This window comes from Nyctibius grandis, chromosome 7 (assembly GCF_013368605.1).
Source record: "Nyctibius grandis isolate bNycGra1 chromosome 7, bNycGra1.pri, whole genome shotgun sequence".
NCBI classification, from domain to species: domain Eukaryota; kingdom Metazoa; phylum Chordata; class Aves; order Nyctibiiformes; family Nyctibiidae; genus Nyctibius; species Nyctibius grandis.
In genome coordinates, this window is record NC_090664.1 from 29,824,409 (window position 1) to 29,844,005 (window position 19,597).

At 42.2% G+C, this 19,597-nt stretch overlaps 2 protein-coding genes across 8 annotated transcripts in view; one reads left to right on the forward strand and one right to left on the reverse strand.

Moving 5' to 3' along the window:
- ICA1 (islet cell autoantigen 1) overlaps positions 1-2,642 on the forward strand; it is a 73,682-nt gene extending 71,040 nt beyond the window's left edge. For all 4 annotated transcript variants that reach the window (XM_068404582.1, XM_068404584.1, XM_068404585.1 and 1 more), the window contains one exon: positions 1,759-2,642. In XM_068404582.1, coding sequence (XP_068260683.1) covers positions 1,759-1,880 — 122 coding nt within the window. In that variant the 3' untranslated portion in view covers positions 1,881-2,642. The remainder of the gene's footprint in view (positions 1-1,758) is intronic.
- Positions 2,643-18,214: 15,572 nt separating this feature from the next.
- Positions 18,215-19,597, reverse strand: part of GLCCI1 (glucocorticoid induced 1) — a 68,348-nt gene continuing 66,965 nt past the window's right edge. For 2 of the 4 annotated variants that reach the window (XM_068405331.1, XM_068405330.1), the window contains exon 8: positions 18,215-19,432. In XM_068405331.1, coding sequence (XP_068261432.1) covers positions 19,084-19,432 — 349 coding nt within the window. In that variant the 3' untranslated portion in view covers positions 18,215-19,083. The remainder of the gene's footprint in view (positions 19,433-19,597) is intronic. The other 2 variants (XM_068405333.1, XM_068405332.1) reach the window with 1 other exon arrangement.

The following is a 19,597-nucleotide window of genomic DNA, read 5'->3' on the forward strand; positions in this document are numbered from 1 at the left end:
ACTTACTTTGCTTTTCCTTTTTAGCTGTGGCTCTTGTATCTTTCTAGTCTTCTCTGTTACTGTCATAATAAAACCTATTTTTGTAGTAGTTAATGTCAAGAATCATGTGCTCACTAATGAATTACTCTGTTTCTGCTCAGATTATGTGTATATGTGTGTATATGTATGTTTTTGGTAGGCTTCAGTGCTAGTAGTATGTCAAAAGCATAATTTACTATATAATGAGGGAGCTGAAACTACAGTTTCTTTTACTACTTTAATTTTGAGTCACACAGAATAGCATCTGCGTGCACTTTGTCTAAGCTAAACAGTGTTTTAAAGCTCTAGGAGGACATTGTGGCTAAAACACAGGCTACTGATAAGGCAGAAGAGGCCTAATTGCAAATTTTGTTCATAACATACATCATATCAGTAATCATCTGTTTGAAACTTATTTCACTCCTTGCAACTGAGCCAAGAGTGCATAGTCCTGCCATTTACTGAGACAAAGCCCCACTGATTTTGACTAGGGTTTTCTGGATAAGTAAACCAGAAATATGTTGAATCCTTTTTGTCAGTTTGTAGCCTATTCTGTGCATTCACATTCAAACAGAAGCTATGTAAAAGATGTTCAGTGCCGAAGAAAGGAGCGATGCATATTCCTTCCCCTGCCTCATAGGACTAAAAGACTGACATGTTTCAGCCCAGCAGAAGAAGAGGGTTAAGATGTTTTGGAAATGTGTGATGCCCCAGCTACAGTACCTTTACCAGAAAAAGAAACAGCCTTCAGCTGCTTTAAAATCTGTGTTTATGAAAGTGGCAGATACTCCAGCCTTGCAGACACCAAAACTAAAGTCATGCCAGGCAAAGCCTATTTTGTCCATAAATTCCTTGTTTCACAAAGAATGCTTTCATGCAACATTTTCTCTCTGAGTGGAAAAGCACATCTTATTTCATTATCAATATAATACATGTTAAGCATAGGGTCACAAAAAACAAAGCAAGTGGTGATGTACCTTCTTTATAGCAGCCAAAGTCCACCTACTCTTGAACTTGAACATCTGACCTTTTGGAATAAGAGAAGGCAGGAGACCTCTGTGACATCTGTATGTCAATATAGACACATAGATGCAATAGTCCATCTGCTGTTGGAACATATTCCTGGTTCATATTTTTTTATGTCCATCAAAAAACTACACCCTAATATTAGAAGCTGTACTTGGGACTGGCTATAAAATGTACCTTCCCTCTCTCCAGCCAATACCTTCCCATTAAAACTTCATCCCAGATGAGTAATGACCTTGTGTGGTCATATACAAGGGGAACAGAACAGTCACATGAACTGGATTTAGGCAAAGGAATTTAGTCCTGTAAGAGAGGTTGAAAGTAAAATTTGCCTTCGCTTTCCTTTTACTTTTTTGCAGGCATGCAGGTGTACACACAGTAAAAATACCTTTCACTAAACAAAGCTAGACAGAGTGAGATTGTTTCTATTTTTAATTAAACTGTTCCTGTACTTATCATGGCAGGAGCCATATAAAGTACACAGGCAGACAGATGTAAAACATTCATTCTTACTATAGTTCCATATTCTGTTAAAGGTAGTGTTTTAAAATGCCATCACTCCTTCCGATTTTCTTGTCAGAAGTGCTCTTAGTAATAAATTAAACAATGGCGTGGCATTTGTTTGACCTCAGTCAAACATTCAGTCAGTTTTGTTTTAAAATAGCTGACAAGTCTGTACTTTTTCTTTTTTTTTTTTTTTTTTTTTTTTCCCAGAACCTACAAAGAATCCTAAAGACTTGACTGCCTGGTTCAGTCTCTTTGCTGACCTTGACCCGTTATCCAATCCTGATGCTGTTGGGAAAACTGATAAAGAACATGAATTGCTTAATGCATGAGTCAGCTGCCTATGGTAACTCACATTCTTCCATTCATCAACACTATTTTGGGGTTTAAAAAAAAACACTAAATGAAAATTTGTATGCTATTGTGAAACTATAAAGTATGTGCCATGATAATAAAACTAAAGGGAATGAATCCCCTTTTATATAGGTATAGTTATTTGCTCTTGTTTTGTATAAAGAGTTTGCATTTATTTTCTACTTGGATTTACAAAAATGAGGTTAAAAATTAGGACAGATTTCTTGCCAAATTAGATTATCTGCGGAAATAGTCTTTGCCTGAGGTGGTACGGAGCTAACGCTGGAGTGAAATACAAATTGCAAACCTATTTTTTTATAACATTTCTTGAGTAAATAAAAAAAAAATAATGTAACTGAGGAGGCTGCATGAGTCAAACATCTGTCATGTATATAATACACATATTACTGCTATGTTAAGATGTCAACTAAATTTGTTTTGTTAGTACTCACAGTGAAAAACCTGTGCTGAGGCTAATTATTGAAGAAATACGTCTGGGTCTGTGCAGCCATGGAAATTGTGCCCTTTCTGATTTAACTTACTAGACAAACTTCACTACATAAACAGAAGTCATGCCCAACAGGGTTCTTTTCTGAGGTTTTTCTCCATTGCACCAACAGAATTTGCACCTGTTTGCAGAAGTTTCCTGCAACTGATGCTTTACCATGCCTTCAAAACATCACATTTCTGTTTGGAGTATTTTTAATCCAGTTTATTTCTGAAGCATGTGTTACTTTGAGCTTGTTGTGACATTAACTCTTTAATAAAATGATTTTGACAAAAAAGACCTTTTATTCCCACTGGAATGCTGGTGTGCTGTTGAATTGGTACGTAACAAGCATCTGAAGAGAAAACATATGACCAGTTTTTAGAGAGTACCTAATAATTCACAGTTTCTGAATAGTAATCCAGTGGGACAGTAAGAAAATTTGAACTCACTCGGTGTCCCCTTGCCTCCCCACTCTCATTTTACAGCAGAGGATGGGGGAAAAGGATGTGTCAGTAGCCAACTTAAGATCACAAGTTCTATGTATTGTATAGGACCTGCTTTGCAATTTATGATACTTGGCCTTTTTTAATTCAGTTGATTTTCCTTTTACATTGGTGAAGCTTTTCACTACCAGTTACCTGTACACTCAGTTAGTTAATCCTTGTCTCATGGTCTATTAGATAACCAAGTACCTGCATTGGAAACCTGAAAATAACTATATAAATATAGAAGCTAACTGAATTGACCTCCTGCTTCTTGAATGCAGCAGAACATCATTTGATGGCCGCACTGAGCAGCATTAATGTGCTAAAAAGCTACGTGCTACCAGCGGATGGGGGAGTTGGACTGACCGGAGTTTATCTGGCTGAACCCTCAGCAAGTTTTAAACACCTCTGTTTGAAACCGTAGTGTTCAAAATCCCACCCCCCAGCCTGGAAGTGTCAAGGTACTTCAATTTTTGCCAGAGAAGTTCTTCAGATGTTTAGCAGTGTATTTATTTTCACGGATAATGGGAAAGGATGGTCTGGTCTTCTCTTTGCGCAGTACTCAGCCCACCCAGCTCCCCAGCACAGAGGCTGGTAACTAAGAAGTGGAAGCTGATGTCGATGCCTAACTGTTTCTAAATATAAAACCTGATTCCTTCCACAGTAGTATCTCCTCTTTGGTACTGGCAGCTCCTTGCTCAATAAGGAGCCTTTTCTGAGATATTTAACTTCCTTGAGCATTAGGGGGGAGCCTGAACTCCTGACTTTGGGCTGCAGTCTCTGGCAGTAAATAAGATATCTACAAAGTGGATTAACTGAGAAATACCTAAGGTTTATGCTGGGGTGCACTTACACTTATGAGTGCTAGTTTGCACTCATAATAGAGGATGTTTGCCTGAAATCCTCTTCATCTCAAACTGTAATTATCTGCAATGGCAAAAATGTTAGGAGCTCAAGGGATAGACAGGTTGCGTTCAGCCCAGCTTCGTTACCACTGAACTCATTAAACATTCTTGCAACTTCAAGCAAGTCTGTGGTTGCTAAATGTGCTCTGGATTACATATGTCTTAGTAGTTGGATTGTCCACAAGTGTTTTAACACTCTCGCATTTTTAGTAGCTGCAGCAGTTAGGCAGGCTTAAAAGCAAAGATGAGGCTGTATTGACTTCAAAACAGCTAATTAGCTGTTCTTCAAGACTCATGAAAATGCTTGTGTTTGTCTTTTAGGTCACAAATTCTAGACTTCCAGGATTTAAAAAAAAAAAAAAAAAAGGCGCTCCTGTCTTGATTGGGACAGTTAAGGGCATTGAACAAGTTAGGCTAAAGATATTCTGAATCCTCATCATGTTTTTTAGGTAGAAAAGCATCTGAATGATCATCTGTTTTGCACAAGACAAACCACAGCTGCAGGGTTTTTTTTTCCCTCCCTCCCTCCCCTGAAACTGCACTACCAATTAGTTCATATTAAGCATTGATTTCTTATAATATGTAATTTTTGAAATTACCATTAGCTTTGAATTCTTAGTCTTTAGCCTGTGCAATTTTCTCATGCTTTCAAATGAAAACAAAGGGAGCCAGAGGTATTTAAAATATAATTAATTTTGCTTAAAGAAAAGCAATTGAAATCCCTATGTACAATGCATTATTATCATGAACAGTTATTGAAGTTGAAAACTACAGCAAGAACGCTAACATCCTGCAAATAGGCATTTTTTTCAGGCAAAAATCTTAATTACAGAGTTACAAACAATCCTTCCCTACTCCTAATGAAGTGTATGGCAGGCACTTCTCAGCAGCCTGGGCTGCAGAGTGACTCCAAGCCCCAGTGCCATTGTGGGAGGATTTTCTGTGATGTGCATACAGGCTCAGCAGTAGCTGGGACAACAGGGTAGTTCATCACCCTGGTAAAATTACAGATTGATTGTTCTACACACATAACATTCATCTTGATTTAATATGTTTCATTCCAGCTGCGTTTTCTGGTTCAGTAGTGGATTGTTTTAAAGTAAAAACAGCTGCAGAACCCCCATGGCAGATGAAAACAGTGGTAATCGATTAACTATCGGGAAGTTTATTAAAGTTGCTGTAATTGATTTTGGTGAGTTGGGGTTTCTACAAATGTAAGAACAGCTGTTTCAAGGGAATTGGAGTGTGCACCTTAGAAACTGAACAGCTCATGGAGAAAACTAACAAGTCACTTTTTCCAGTAACTTTTCTGGCCACCTTAAGTGATCAGAATTTACCTCCAGTGTAGTAGAATATGACTTACCTTGTTCCCTTCTGCTGTTTCCATATCCAACATTGCGTGGACATGACATTGATGTACTTTGACGCAGGACCACTTGGCCACAAGCAGCCACCTGCCTTCCCCCAACACCCTTTTTTAAAGGGGTGCCCTTCAAACATTAAGGCTTGCACATGCTAGAAAAAAACAGGACCACCTAAGCAACAAGGCGGCTGTGAGTGGAGAAGCCGTACCAACAGCAGCTTTGATCCAAGTGGGAATAGCAGCAGGCCTACAAGCCCTGACAGCTCCAGGATCTGAGCCTACAAAGGCTCAGTAGAGCAGGAGGTTGACATGAGGACACAGCACCCAGGTGCTGTGCATCATGCAGAGTTTCCCGGGGGTCTCTGCCACCACCATCTGCCATCGCATCCAACTGCAGGTGCCAGAGGATACCTGAGCATCATCCAGAGCACTACTGAGGAATAAATGGTGGTTGTACTGTCTATGATTTCTGCTGAGAATATGTAGGGTGAAATAGCCCCAGGGCAAAGAAAGAAGAGCTGGAAAGTCCTATCTTCTCTCAGTGTAGTTCCCAAAGATGATTACTCAGGGCAGCAGCAAGAGACATTGACATAGTAAAGGTGCAGCTGCCGGTGTTGGGTCCCTCCTCACCTTTTGAAGCTCCCTTCCTCTTCTGCCCAGCATATGTTACTGTTTCCACTCACTTGGTCCAGCACCCATCTGCTTTCTCCTCCCTGGCAGGGAGGCACCAGGGCAGGCCAGCAAGGATGAGCTGGGCAGCGTAGGGAGGCCCTGCCGTGCTGCTTATCTTGCTCACCTCATCAGTGAGGACAAGTTGCAGGAGTTGGACTTCTGCCACCACAAGCCATGGGCAGCCAGGGACCCAGCATATTTCTAGTTTTGGTTGTGTTTTAACACTACAGCGATGTAAGTAACCTGAAGTTGAGCCCTCACTGCAACCCAGGCACACTACCTCATCTAGCATTGACTGTAAATCCCCCTCTGGTTATCCTACTTTTACAATTTCTGCTCCTTGTAAATGTCTTATTTTTAAACAAGCCACCATATGGGAAGGCAGGAGGCAGAGCAACAACTAGGCTTGCCAACAGCCAAGCAGCAGAGGGTTTGCCTCAGCTGAGAAGCAGAAGTGCTGAGACAGTCTAGCACCAAGTTCACAAACTAGGTAGAAAGGAGCTGCTTCCCACTGTTGGGGCTGCCGTCCTCGCTCGGCATGTGCTCAGGGCACAGAGCTACGTGGCTGCGATGCTGCATAGCGAGTGAGCCTGATACCACGTGCCCACACACACACACACATTGTCCTGTGACAGCAAACAAGAGCACCATGGCCAAACAGGCCCTGCGGGTTCAGCAGGTTTGGCCTTGGGCAACCATCCAGCCTCCAGCTCGGAAGCAGACTGGCTTTGCAGGCAATCAATCAGCCCATTACCCAGATGTTCATTAACAATGCTCTCCTAAGCATAAAATTGACTTTTATCCTCATTGACTAATTAGAAACTAGTACAATCTTCCCTTTAAGTATCACAAGGTAGTTTGCCTGCACAGGAGCCCACCATGCTAACATGGGGCCCGGAGGAGAGCCACGAAAATGGTCAGAGGGTTGGAACATCTCTGCTGTGAAGACAGGCTGAGAGCACTGGGGTTGTTCAGCCCAGAGAAGAAAGGGCTCTAGAAGATCTTATTGCAGCATTTAAATATAGAAAGGGGGTGTATAGGACTGACGGATACTTTTTACCAGGTCCTGAGGACAAGGGACGACAGTTTTGAACTGGAAGCAGGTCAGGTTTAGATTGGATATAAAGAAGAAATTTTTTACAATGAGGGTTGTGGGACATTGGCACTGGTTGCCCAGGAAAGTTGTGGATGCCCCATCACTGGGAAAGTTCAAGGTGAGGTTGGATGGGGCTTTGAAGAACCTGATGTAGTGAAGGATGTCCATGGCGGGGGGGGTTGGACTAGATGATCTTTAAAGGTCCCTTCCGACCCAAACCAGTCTGCGAGTCCGTGTTGAAGTGAGGAGGCTGCCATTCGCCAGGGAGCAGCGTGCAACTCCCATCAACTGCATCAGCTTTTAACTCTGTTCTACCATTGGCGAAAGCTTGATGTGCCCAACCTTGTAATTAATCCATAGTAGAAGGGTGTGAAGTTTTGGCTGCTTTTAAAAAAATTACAAAATTTAAATTAAAACGAGAGAAGCATGCTGTAGCTTGGAGGTAAAGGCCTGGCTCATTCTACCTGCCAGCTATTTACACTGGTTGCTGTTGGAATCTTTATGGGCTAATGAATACCAAAAAAAAAAGGAGAAAAAAAAAAAGTAGATAAGGGATTTTAGAAGTGACTGCAGACCTACCTAAGCTTTTAAAGAACTTACAGCCAGCCTTCTCTTTAAACAAAAGTCTTTCATCTAGCCCAGAAACCTACTCTGTAGGGTGTTTCTTTTATTTTAGACTTCATAGCTATTACGGCAGTAGGAAAGGCCCCAGGACAGGTGCTGGGAGCCATATGCTTCATCAACAGGCTGGAGAGAGGAAAAAATTTAAGTGCTGCACAATGAAATCATCCACCCTGTCTCCACCTAGGTGGGTGGATAGCAGCTGGCTGCAGGAAAGAAGCGTGCAGAATGTAACAGGAGCAGGATCTGACAAGGAAAAAAGCCAAACCCCTACTATTATTCCAAGTGCAATCCTCAAACCCTTGACACATAAAATACAGAAATTAAAATCATGGGCCACTGAAGTAACTGCTTTGCTGTTACAGCTGCATATTTTCCTTGACTGTTTAGGCAGTCCGTGTGGTCTTCCACGATCATCTCTGCCTTGAACTTGAGTACCAGAGCTTCAGAGCACTGAAGTCTGACAACAGAGAGCAACCCTCACTCTAGCAGAGCAATAGTTTGATTTGAATTTTAAAAAACAGAGATTCTGAAGAATGAGACAAGCCCTGGAGGGATTTTTCAGCTCTACAGTTCAGCTGGTCTTAGATGGATCTAACCTTTCTGTGAGGTTGTCCCTGGATTTGGTGACAACAGCCAGGGCTGCAAAGGAGCCAGAGGCACATGAGCAATTCCAGGCTTTTCCCCCAAAATGCCACTCTGTGCCACTCTACTGTTAAGTCACAGAAGCCTGCTCAGGTCCGTGAGCATCCCAAACCCATCTAAATGTGGGCCACTGCCCCATGGTGTCCCAACAGGCTCTTTCCAACTGAAAGAGCAGCCTGTAATGGCACTGATCTGGCTGGAAACTTGGCCAAAAAAAACCCCACCACCCTAATGTTTGAGGCAGCAGAGGTCACACAGGCACATGAGCCTGTGCAGCAGGGAGATGCCGGCAGTGGCAGCAGCACTACCAGGGCCCTTGGGCAGGGCCTGTGGTCACCTCTACTTGTCACCAAACCACAGCCAAGCTTACCTGCAAGATCTACTCAGCTGTTACTGCTCTTCATGTAGGGAAATAATAATTACAAAAAAGCTTTAATCAAACAAAATCTTCCTTTAGTCCACCCTTAACCCTCCCTCCCCCTCCTACACTGAGCACTTTGCAGCTTTTGCTTTTTTGGGCCATGAAGATGATCAGAGAGCTGGAGCACCTCTCCTATGAAGAGAAGCTGAGAGAGTTGGGGGCTGTTCAGCCTGGAGGAGGCTCCAGGGAGACCTTATAGGAGCCTTCCAGTACCTGAAGGGGGCCTACAGGAAAGCTGGAGAGGGACTTTTTACAAGGGCATGTAGTGATAGGATGAGGCATAATGATTTTAAACTGAAAGAGGGGAGATTTAGATTAGGTATTAGGAAGAAATTCTTTACTGTGAGGGTGGTGAGACACTGGAACAGGTTGCCCAGAGAAGCTGTGGATGTCCCCTCCCTGGCCATGTTTAAGGCCAGATTGGACAGGGCTTTGAGCAACCTGATCTAGTGGAAGGTGTCCCTGCCTATGGCAGGGGGGTTGGAACTAGATGATGTTTAAGGTCCTTTCCAACCCAAACCATTCTGTCATTTTTAAGGGAAGTGATATGGTCTCCTTGGAGGCAGGAGAGCTCTTGGCTTCACCAGCCTTTGCCACATACCCTAGTTATTATTGCTGTGCTCTCAAAGGCTGGATAGACCTCCGAGAAACACAGGTCCATCTCACGGCTTGCCGTTTAAATTGTTGGAACGTTGCCAACGCAAAGTATAAAGGGAAACAAGAATAAAAAGCAAACAGAGGCATTCAGGAAGAAAGCCTGCACTGACACTGCTTCAAGCCCCTTCTCTTGCCCCCACCCATTTTAACAGCCCATCCTGTTAGCAAACATTAAACGCAATGAGAAAACACTAAAAATCCATAATGGGTAATTTTCCTACTTGAGATTTGCAGGAGCAGATTGAACTGTCTGTCCTGGGGTGGTTTTTAATGAACAGTACAGCTTGCCTGTAAGTGTTTGGGTTCCCTCTTCATTCCCATAAACACGTGAAAGTATCTAATGGACGGAGTTAATTGAGGTTGAGGTACGTAATGTTTCTTCAATGGTTGTTAGCCAAGTGAAAAAAGGAAAGGTGTTTTAAGATACAGGAAAAATACTTTTATGGCCCCAAATAAGTCCTCCTGTTGTGTAGCATCAACAAAACAAGTTCTTTCTGCAGGGAGGACTGCCAAAATGAAGCAAGTGCCTCTCCACAGGGAAGACTTAATCCAATGTACTCACCATCAGCATCAACAAAATCTCCATCAACCACGCTTAAGTTTCTGCACCAGGGCATATGGAAAAAAAAAAAAAAGCCTGACCCACGAGAGCATCAAGTAGCTTGGGTTCCAGTCTTACTGTACTCATGGGCTCCTGATGGTTCCTGTCCCCAGCTTGCTGCCAGAGCCCGAAACAACACTGTTGATGCTGCCTGCCTTAAGTCCTGAAGGCTGCAGAAGACCAGGTCACATCCTCTTGGTTTGCAAGGAGGGAGAAGGAAAACTCTGCCGGCCGTCAGAGCCAGCGGAAAGGAGACTGCCACACAGGATAGAGGCAGGCAGAGCCTGTGCTTATTCAGATGGGGAAATAGAGACTTCCCACAATGGCAAAGGCTGGGAGCTGGTGACTTCTCCACACCAGGAGGATGGCTCCTGCTCACCAGCAGATCTGCATCTACAGAACAGGGCCAGGTGCCCTGGTAGCAGGCAGAGGGCTGGGAGCTGTGTCCCATGAAGCCCCTGCACCTGCCAAGCCTGAGCCATGTTACCATACTAGGAGCAGCAGCAACTGACAGCACTGGGCAACTCCCTGCCACCAACCCAACCTGTCCATCTAAGGAGGCTTTGCAGGCTTGCAGGGGACTTGGATCTGAGATGTTACGGGAGATACTGCCAAGGCCCCTCCAGCCCACAGACCCATCATCAAGTGACAAAGGTTTGGCAAACAAAGGTGCAGGGTGATGTCAAGCATAGACCTTGGGAGATCAACAAAACAGGGGCTCACCCCAGGTGAGCCCAAATAAGCAAAGTGCCAAGATAACAGCACTATGGGGAGCTCTCCTGGCACTGCCGGGAGATCAGGGTGTACTCCTTGAAGGGGCTATAGCTAACACACACAGCCTGGGGAGCAAACAGGAGGAACTTAGGGGCCACCATGCAGTTGCCAGAGCTATGATCTCACTGGGGTTCACAAAACTCTGGTGGGGGACAGCATACACACAACTGGAGCACTGCTGTGGCTGGATAGGGGCTCTTCAGGTAGGACTGGCCAGGGATGATGAGGAGCATTAGGAAGGCATGAATGTCTAAGATGATCTTGGGATCCATGGAGACCAACTGAGAGCTCATGGGTCAGGATTAGTAGGGCGGGACCACATGGAACAACATTGTGGTGAGTGTCTGCTACAGAACCATCTGCATCACAAGGGAGTCGACTAAGGCCTCTTCAGACAACTGGAATGTGCCTCAGATGTCACCGGCCCTATTGACTGGGGACCTTGACACCACCTGTAGATCTCGCTGGAAGGGCCAACACAGCGCGGAGACATGCAATCCATGCAGGTTTCTGCAGTCCCCTGACTAACTTTCCTGCCACAGTCATTCAGTCAAGGAGCTGGTGAGGGGAGATTGCTCCGCTAGATCTCATACCTACCAAAGAATAACTGGTCAGGAACATGAAGGTTGGGGGGCAGCCGATGGCCAAGTGTACCACAAGACCAGTTGAAGGCTTAGGATCCAGGAGAGAGGAAGGGGGTACAAGCAAAAGAAGGATCACAACCATGGACTTTAGGAGAGCGTACTCTTGGCCCCTTCAGGGGACCTACTTGGAAAATCCCATGGGATACAGCCCTGGAAAGGAGTCCAAGAGACCTGGTTGATTTTCAAGAATCACCTGCTCTAAGCTCAATCCTTCCTCTCTGCACTGTAGAAGGCTCAGGGAGGAATCTCATCCATGTGGATCAATATCTGAAATGGAGGAGGGGGACTGGTGTCAAAAAAGATGGAGCCAGACTTTTCCCAGTGGCGCCCAGAGACAATGGGCACAAACTGAAATACAGAAAATTCCATTTAAACGTACCAAATTACTTGTTTTACTGTGAGTGTAGTCAAACACTGGAAGAGGTTGCCCAGGGAAGTCATGGAGTCTGTCCCTGGAGATACACCAAACCTGACTGGAGACTGCCTGAGTAACCTGCTCCAGCTGACATTTATGACAATTACAACATTTTTGATCAAAAGGGTTATATCCACAAATTGCCTTTCTACATCTAGAATATTCTTACAACTCTATTCAACAGTCCCTAATCCTGAAGGCACATAAACCTTTAGACATTTAGGTTCTCTCAGTGCATTTCCACAGCCACCAAAATGCACCTACACAAATACCAGAGACCCCAGGCTGCTGGGATGCCCCACACTGAAGTACTCACAGGATTCCCAAACAAGTTTTTTTTTCTTGAGTGTCTAGTTTGGTGTCCAGTCTAGTACATACATTTTCTCACTGGATACAAAAACAAATCATGCTACAGCACAGGATTCAACAGCCTTTCGGTTAGGATGCCACCAAAGAGACAGATTGCAATCTACAGATGGCCTGATTTGGACAACGAATTACACTTATCCAGGCTAATGCTTCTCTGGAGTATTAAGGCATCCACTATCTTCCTGACCCAAAGAACATCCTGTATAAACAAATACGCACACATAAGGTTACCCTCTAAATCAGGTACAGGTAGGGCCTACACTGCCTTTGCTTTCCCATTGCTCAGAAAGTGAAAGACCTACTACCACCATCTTAATCTCCCCCCTGCCCCCAAGGGTTTAATATTCCCTTCCAGAAGAAGGTCAGAACAGAAAGTCCTCCCTAGAGGGAAGCAGGTTTCTTAGGTACTGAACTCAGAAACCGTCTAAACTGTCTCCTTGGCATTCTTCACTAGAACAAAAAACATGCCCACCATTGTACCCAGCTTCATTTCATGAACAAGAACCCCTGAATGTGGCAGCAATCCTTAAAATACATGCACACGCCCCATCCAAAATAAAACCCTGCAGTGAAAGCCTGTAGTACGGTACCATCCCTGTACTGTCATAGAGATGTAAGGCTACACCCAAAACTTATTTTTTCAGCAACTGACACTGAAATGCTGAATGTTTTTCAGCATTCTCACGAGGTACCATGAATTAGAATCCAAAGGAATCACAAAAGCAGAGTCAAGCATTTTTTTTTTCCTATTTCCTAAAAACAATGTTTAGTTTCCAAAGGCAACATCCCTTACTTTTTTAATTTTTCACAAGAATGAGTTCTTCCTTCCCTAGGTAACAAGCCCAAAGATACGGAAAGGGAGGCTGTTACTCCCTGAGAAACCTCTGTATCATAGAGATAGGGCAGGACTAGAAATTCTTATCCAAATACAAATCAGAAAGGAGTAATTGCCTTTTGGCACCAAACCTTAACAGGGAGTCTAGTTTTCTTTTAGCTTTCTCCCTCCTTGGAGAAAGCACCTCCTTCCACAAAAATCTCAAGAGCTCTCAGATCTCATCTCCTCCTGCAGTAAGCAGTTTAAGATACCAGAATTTACTTAACATGACTGCTATACCTAGCAGTCTGGGATTTAGATAACGCTATGATTAGGTAATGCTATTTACAGTTTATTTGGAGAAGTGAAAACAAGGGTACAAATAGATTACCATGGTATTAGTAAACCTACGTTGCCCTGAGCAAACCCTCTCAACGAACAGTGTTACAGATCACTGCAACAGTTTAACCGCAGACCTTCGCTATGCACGTAGACACACAAAAATTTGTTAAAATTCCAGAACTTATTTTTCCTACAGGCACAGTTATTAGCCCTAATTGTGCTTTGGTTAAAAAGCTCAGTCTCTAACTCAAGGGGAAAAAAAAAGATTACACAACTTCCTCTACTCCCATGCTTTCAGCTCCTCTGCATCTGAGCTTCCAGGCCTACAGCTCAAGACAGACAATTTAACATCAGAACTTGTTACAACCTGAGATAAAATTTCCAAGTTGTTCTTAAAAAAGGGGTCATCTCTCTATCCAAAGCTTCATCTTGATTGCTATTCTTGCTTCTTGTCAATTGAATGAGCAGTTTAACTTCCATGTTTCACTCACTTCCAATGTGGTTCTTACTGAGGAAAACACTACCTTCTCAATCAGCGTTTTCCCCAGCTCCACCTGAGTGACTCATCATTTCTGTGACCAGTTGCACTACAAAAAGAATCACCTTACTCTCCAGTTTCTTGCTGTCTCTCCAAAATTATGGTGCTATTGAGGAGGTGACAGAAATCAAAACAACTATAAAGCCACGCAACCACTTCTGCTTCACTGGAGACTTCATTCATGTGTGCTACAAAACAAAAAGTTTTCAGAAGCCAGAATATCTTCAAAGAGCTATTCCAGACAGTGTAAAAAAAGTGTTAATTCCCTAGTTAAAAATATTGCCGCATGCTACTTTTTTAGTGAGGCAAGAGTGCTTCAGGTAGTTAAAAAACCCTACCTCTTTAAAGTCAACTGAAATGTAAAAAGCCCCAAATAATCATGAGTTAGTAAGGCTTATTAAAACACTTCTTTGAGCACATCCTTTGTAAAATCACCTCATTTTTAAACATATCAGTACTTCGAAAAAAATCCACCTTTGCAAGTGGCCCGGTACCCTAATTACCCTTAGTGCTAAAATAAATCCACATTTCTAGTGTGCATCATCTAGCTTCATTTTCTTACTGCTTGAGTTTAGTATTCCATGTCTGTTAAATTTAAGCAACTCGTTACTAAGTATTTCCTAGGTAGGTATTTACTAACTGGAATTAAGGCACTCCTCAACTGTTCAGTTACACGTTGAGCTCCTACAAAATCTTGCTCTGTGTTTTTTTCCAGTACTCGCTCACTCCTATAGCTCTTCCCTGAGCCTACCCCAGTCTCTCCTGAACTAGATGGTTTTCCAGGACTGGTTACACCAATGCAGAGACAAGACACACATATTTCAACTGCATGACAATCTTTGATCAAACAACTTCCTTTAGCCAAGCACCAACTATGAACGGCTGTACGTGTACAAACCCAGTAACAGATGTACTTTCCTGGCTTTCACTTACTTTTTCCTTGCATTTAGGTTCTGGAAAACACACTGCAGGAACCATGGTTATTTCCTCCCAATTATGTAGCTTCAAATTTGTGTTTGCACGGCTATATTTTGCAAAGCAAGCCAGGCAGTTTTATAGCAGCAACTGATTTATACTTCTACTAGGCATCTGTCATTTTCAAGCTGCTTGGATTTTACCTCAAGTAACAGATGAAGATATCAATCCATTACCGTAGAGTAACGCCAGGAGCTAGTTTGCTAAGCTTCAGTGGTCTTCATTTGCAACTACAATGTCAGCCAGCATCTCTAATCCATTCAATTTCTTGTGTTTATTTTGTATTACTCCAGGCTTACGTTTAAATACTGTGAAGATACTGATGCTCTACTCTTGGGCTAATATCTGCCCCTTCCCAAGAGCTGATTTCTCAGGAAGCCATAAATCATTTCCCTGACAGCACCCCTGCTCCTAAAAACCAGCAAGGTCATGTTGCCCCCTACCCGCAGTGTATGCAGCCAAGGGCTCCCCTTACACAATGCTCCAGTCTTGAAGAGTCTATTTCTAGGGCCATGAATTGCTAGAAAACGTAACATTCAAGTTGAGGAAGATCTTTCGGTCACAAAGCAGGGACACAAGGCCAAAACTATTTCATTAGCTCTCTCAGCACTTTTCAGACTGCTCGTTTTGGCTTTGAGGAAGACATAGGCAGTGAATTACACAAAGCACAAAACTTCGAAGTGTGGCTTATGTGGAAGCAGGCATGTTACTGGCAACCGTAACTAACCAGGCGAGGGCCGAGGTTCACAGGGATGGTGAAAAAAGTTACCCGTGGTACAAGTTGCATCACATCTCTTCAGGGCGAGCTACACACTTTGGTCAGAGTAAACTCTTGAGAAGAGAACGCCCTTCCCACACAAGGACAGCCTGAAACCTCTGCAGCCAAATTCCATTTAGAGGACAAGGCAGTGACAAAGCTTTTCCTAGCAAGCCCTACAAGCTGATGATGAACTGGCTGAAGCCACGGCCGTTCCTGACTGAAGGACATCAAGCATGGCAGGGTGGGATATTACTAATCCTTTGAGGCTCCAGACTTTCAGCACTTTCAGTTAACGTTTTTAACATAGTCACATCGAAACCTTGTAATCTTTGGGATGCTGAAAACTCTATTTCCACTTACTGATAACAAGCATTAACCATTCTTACTGGTTATTGCCATAGTGCTCTTCAGTAAACACTGACTTTGGAGGATTTAACTGTATTTAAATATTATTCTTTTTTCTTCCTCCCTTGCCCCCGCCCCCATCTGGAAAGAATTATTCTGCAAGTCAAATGACAATCATTTGACTCATACAAAACAACATGAAACCAAGACTATCAGTAGATTTAAACCACATCCTTTAGGGGTTTAGTTTAGTTTCACATTGTGAAACATCTAATGGCTTTCATAATTTCAACAGATAACTTGAAATTAGCCATACCACAAACACAGCAGCAGATACAGAGTTTCCAATAACACTTAACTGATTTGTTTTTCTATGCTCTGAAGAGAGAAAAACCTCATCATATGCAGAAATAAAATATGCTATTTTCTTAAAGCATATTTAAGCATTCAGCTATTTTAGAATTTTTTTTCCTCCGAGAACAGTGTTATGCAAAAATCAATAGATAAGATATTATCTATTCTTGAAGACATACACACAAGTCAAAGATACATAGTTGACATTATTCTAGATGTAAATTTGGAAACAATATGAAACTTTAATCTCATTCTATGCTGTTTCATACACAGTTTCCAAACACAATAAATGAAACCACTACTTTTGTGTGTCCCCCCCCACCACTTTGTTAACTATAACTTTTATTTAAATAAAGACACAGGAACTTCTATACTGAAAAAAATACAAAAGAAAACAAAACACCACATTTTCCTTGGGTAAGCAATATTATGTGATAACTTGAATACTGTTCAGCACAGTGGATAGAAACAACAGTACAACTATGTACAAAACTTTAAACAATATTTGACAAATTTCTACAGCTGGATGTAGAATACAATTGAGATCAACAACTGCTGGGAAATTTAAATGGCAAAGCATTAGCTTTAACACATTTGGTTCAAAACCTTCAAATCTGCTAAGAACAAATGTGCAATTTAATTAATATTTAGTTTCTCGTGGAAAAAAAATTGAACAGGTAATGGCATTGCAAATATTGTACAGAGTTCATCACTGATCTAAAAACCACTCATCATATCCCCTGGTAACCTAACACCAATAACTGAGAGTACTATTTCTTATCTGGACATAACCAGAGCATAAAAAGGTCATCATACTGCAATGTTAATCTAGAAAGAAAAATATTAAAAGGAATCGGATACTTACATCACGAGTATTTTCTCCCCTTTATCTTCAGTCTATAAAATATATAGTGTTTTTCACTAGGCCTGAGATTAGTAGGGTTCAAAGATGGCTGTTACGTTTCAAGGTTTTTTCACATGAAAATGGTTTAGAGACAGCTCTCTCTCTCTCCTTCTATATTTTCTGCAAGGGGAGTAAAAAAACACGTGACTTTTATAGGCTGCAAATCCCAACCTTGTAACATAGTAGTAACAAAACCTCAGTAATAAAAGGAAATGATGCTTTATCTCCAAAGCAAGCACATATTTAGTGAGTAGTTATTGGTGGCTCACTCTCGCCCCCCTCCAATCTCATCTTCAAAAGAGGAAAAAAAAAAAATAATGGAGCCAGTTTAAATGCTCAGTAGCTGCGGGCTACTAATCTCTTCAAGTTCCTGGAAAAGGTGAACCTTACTCTCATAGGAGCAGACAGCATAAATGTAGTTCCCACTGAGCTGAAAGCAATGGACGCAAGAACATCAAGTTTATTTTGCCTTTGGGGTCCTCTTTGTATCACAGGAAATGATCTCTGAAAGCAATACTCCTCTTGTTCCAGTACAACAGGAGAGCACCACTAACCCGTTCTTGCCATGCACTAGTTTGAGAAAGTGTCCAGCCTGCAAAAACCAGGATTATTTTACAAGGATTTTTTTTTTATTCACACTTAAGGAGGGGGGGAAAACACACTTTTTACACACACAACTTAAGTAACTGAAAGTTATGGGAGAAGCTTTGATTAAGTAATATGAACTTAAAACTACTGTTGCCCCCACCCCTCTTAGAACACCCACTTGCTACTTTTGGACTTTAATCCAAACACAATTACTCACTACATAAATAAAATGCTGCTCATCTAACACTGCTTGACAAAATCTGAAAATCTATTTCCAACCAGCAAATGAATGAATATTTCCAAAAGAGAAACTAAACATTAATTTGACTTTTAGACGGTAACAGTAGCATTTCACATCCTTAACTGCCAACATAAAACATGAGAGGAAATCCCCATCGCCCCCCTGTGAAACCTGAAAGAATTTCTGTCCTTGAACAAAAACATTCTTGTCTTTCAAAATCCCTCTCACACACAACGTGTAATGTTTCTCATGTACAGCTTAGTACTGAAACACTTTATTGCAACAGTTCTAACAGTCATTAACTGAGCACACCTGAAACCTTTAAATGCCACATTTTTACATATATTGAAATGACAGTAAATGCAACAGTTGTTTTACTCATAAGCACATAATAAAGTGATATACATCACAGATTTGCTGGTTCTCCTCATGTTCACCCACATCCAGGTGTCATCATTCACCTGGATCTGAATGCACTTATTCCAAGAAAGTGGATATGTAATGAGGAAATATTAATGCATAAAACAAGGAAAGGCAAAAGAGTGATGTTCCCTCTTTAGCTTTGTAGCCTGTAAAATATTTTATATCCCAACATGACATACATTCCAAGTTACCTGAGTTTACACTTCGAGAGAAGTACCTGAAGCTAGTGCCATAGGGTGGGCACTGTGCCACTGTTGTGGCCTTTTTTTTTTCTTTTTTGCATTGTGTGTATTACAGAAGTTAGAAAACAAACACCTGGGATCAATTGTAAACATAATCCTGAAGTACAGTATTTTCCATAGGACACAACACCAGCAAGACATTTTCTATTCAGACAGGCAACTTTTTTTTTTTTTTTTAATATATATAGAGAGAGCTTATTTATACTGTATGAATTTGAGACAGAACACAGGACACAGTACTAATCTGGTCAAACATACTATGAAATGCATAGTCTCCACTTAAAATGCTTAATGATATATGGATTCTGCAGGCATCATGCTTTCTCACAAAGAATGCTGAATATGAATTCTGTCCCTGTCAAGAACAGTGTTGAGATATTTTTTTGAATGCTGCTAAGTATTCCGTGTGTTCGAAAGGTTGCCACCTCATGCAGATGTATCTGAACTATTATCTCCTCAGTCCTTGTTGTCAGGGCAGAGGCCTGCTCCACCTTGGTCTAGATTAACACATAGCTCTGAGGAGAGGAATGGTCTTCAGTCTGAATTTCTTGCAAAAGCGGCTGCTGCTGTGGGGACGGTTGCTGTACTGGGACCTCTGCAGAGTCCACTGTGCTGGTGTCATCTGACAGAGATGAGAAAGAGACCCGAGATGAAAGCTGCTCAACAGTCAGGGTGCTCAAAGCTGTGCTTTGACCAGAGTTTGGAGAGTTCTTGAGTGTCAGGTCTGAAGCGGGAAGGAGGGGGCCCAGAAGTTTTACAGGACAGAAAGCTGATCCGGTTGGGATGAAATTAACCTTGTTTTTGTCAGGACATGAAAAGAGAGGGGCTGAGACAGGCTGACGAGACCTACAACAAGAAAAAAGATTACATACCTGGCCAACCAAGATGTTTTATACGTCATGAACTTTGTGGTTCTACACATCATTGCTAAAATGTGAATGACAAGGAATGAGATTAATTGGACAGAGGGGCAAACATCTTCCATATTGGTAGTCAGCTAACTGATCCACA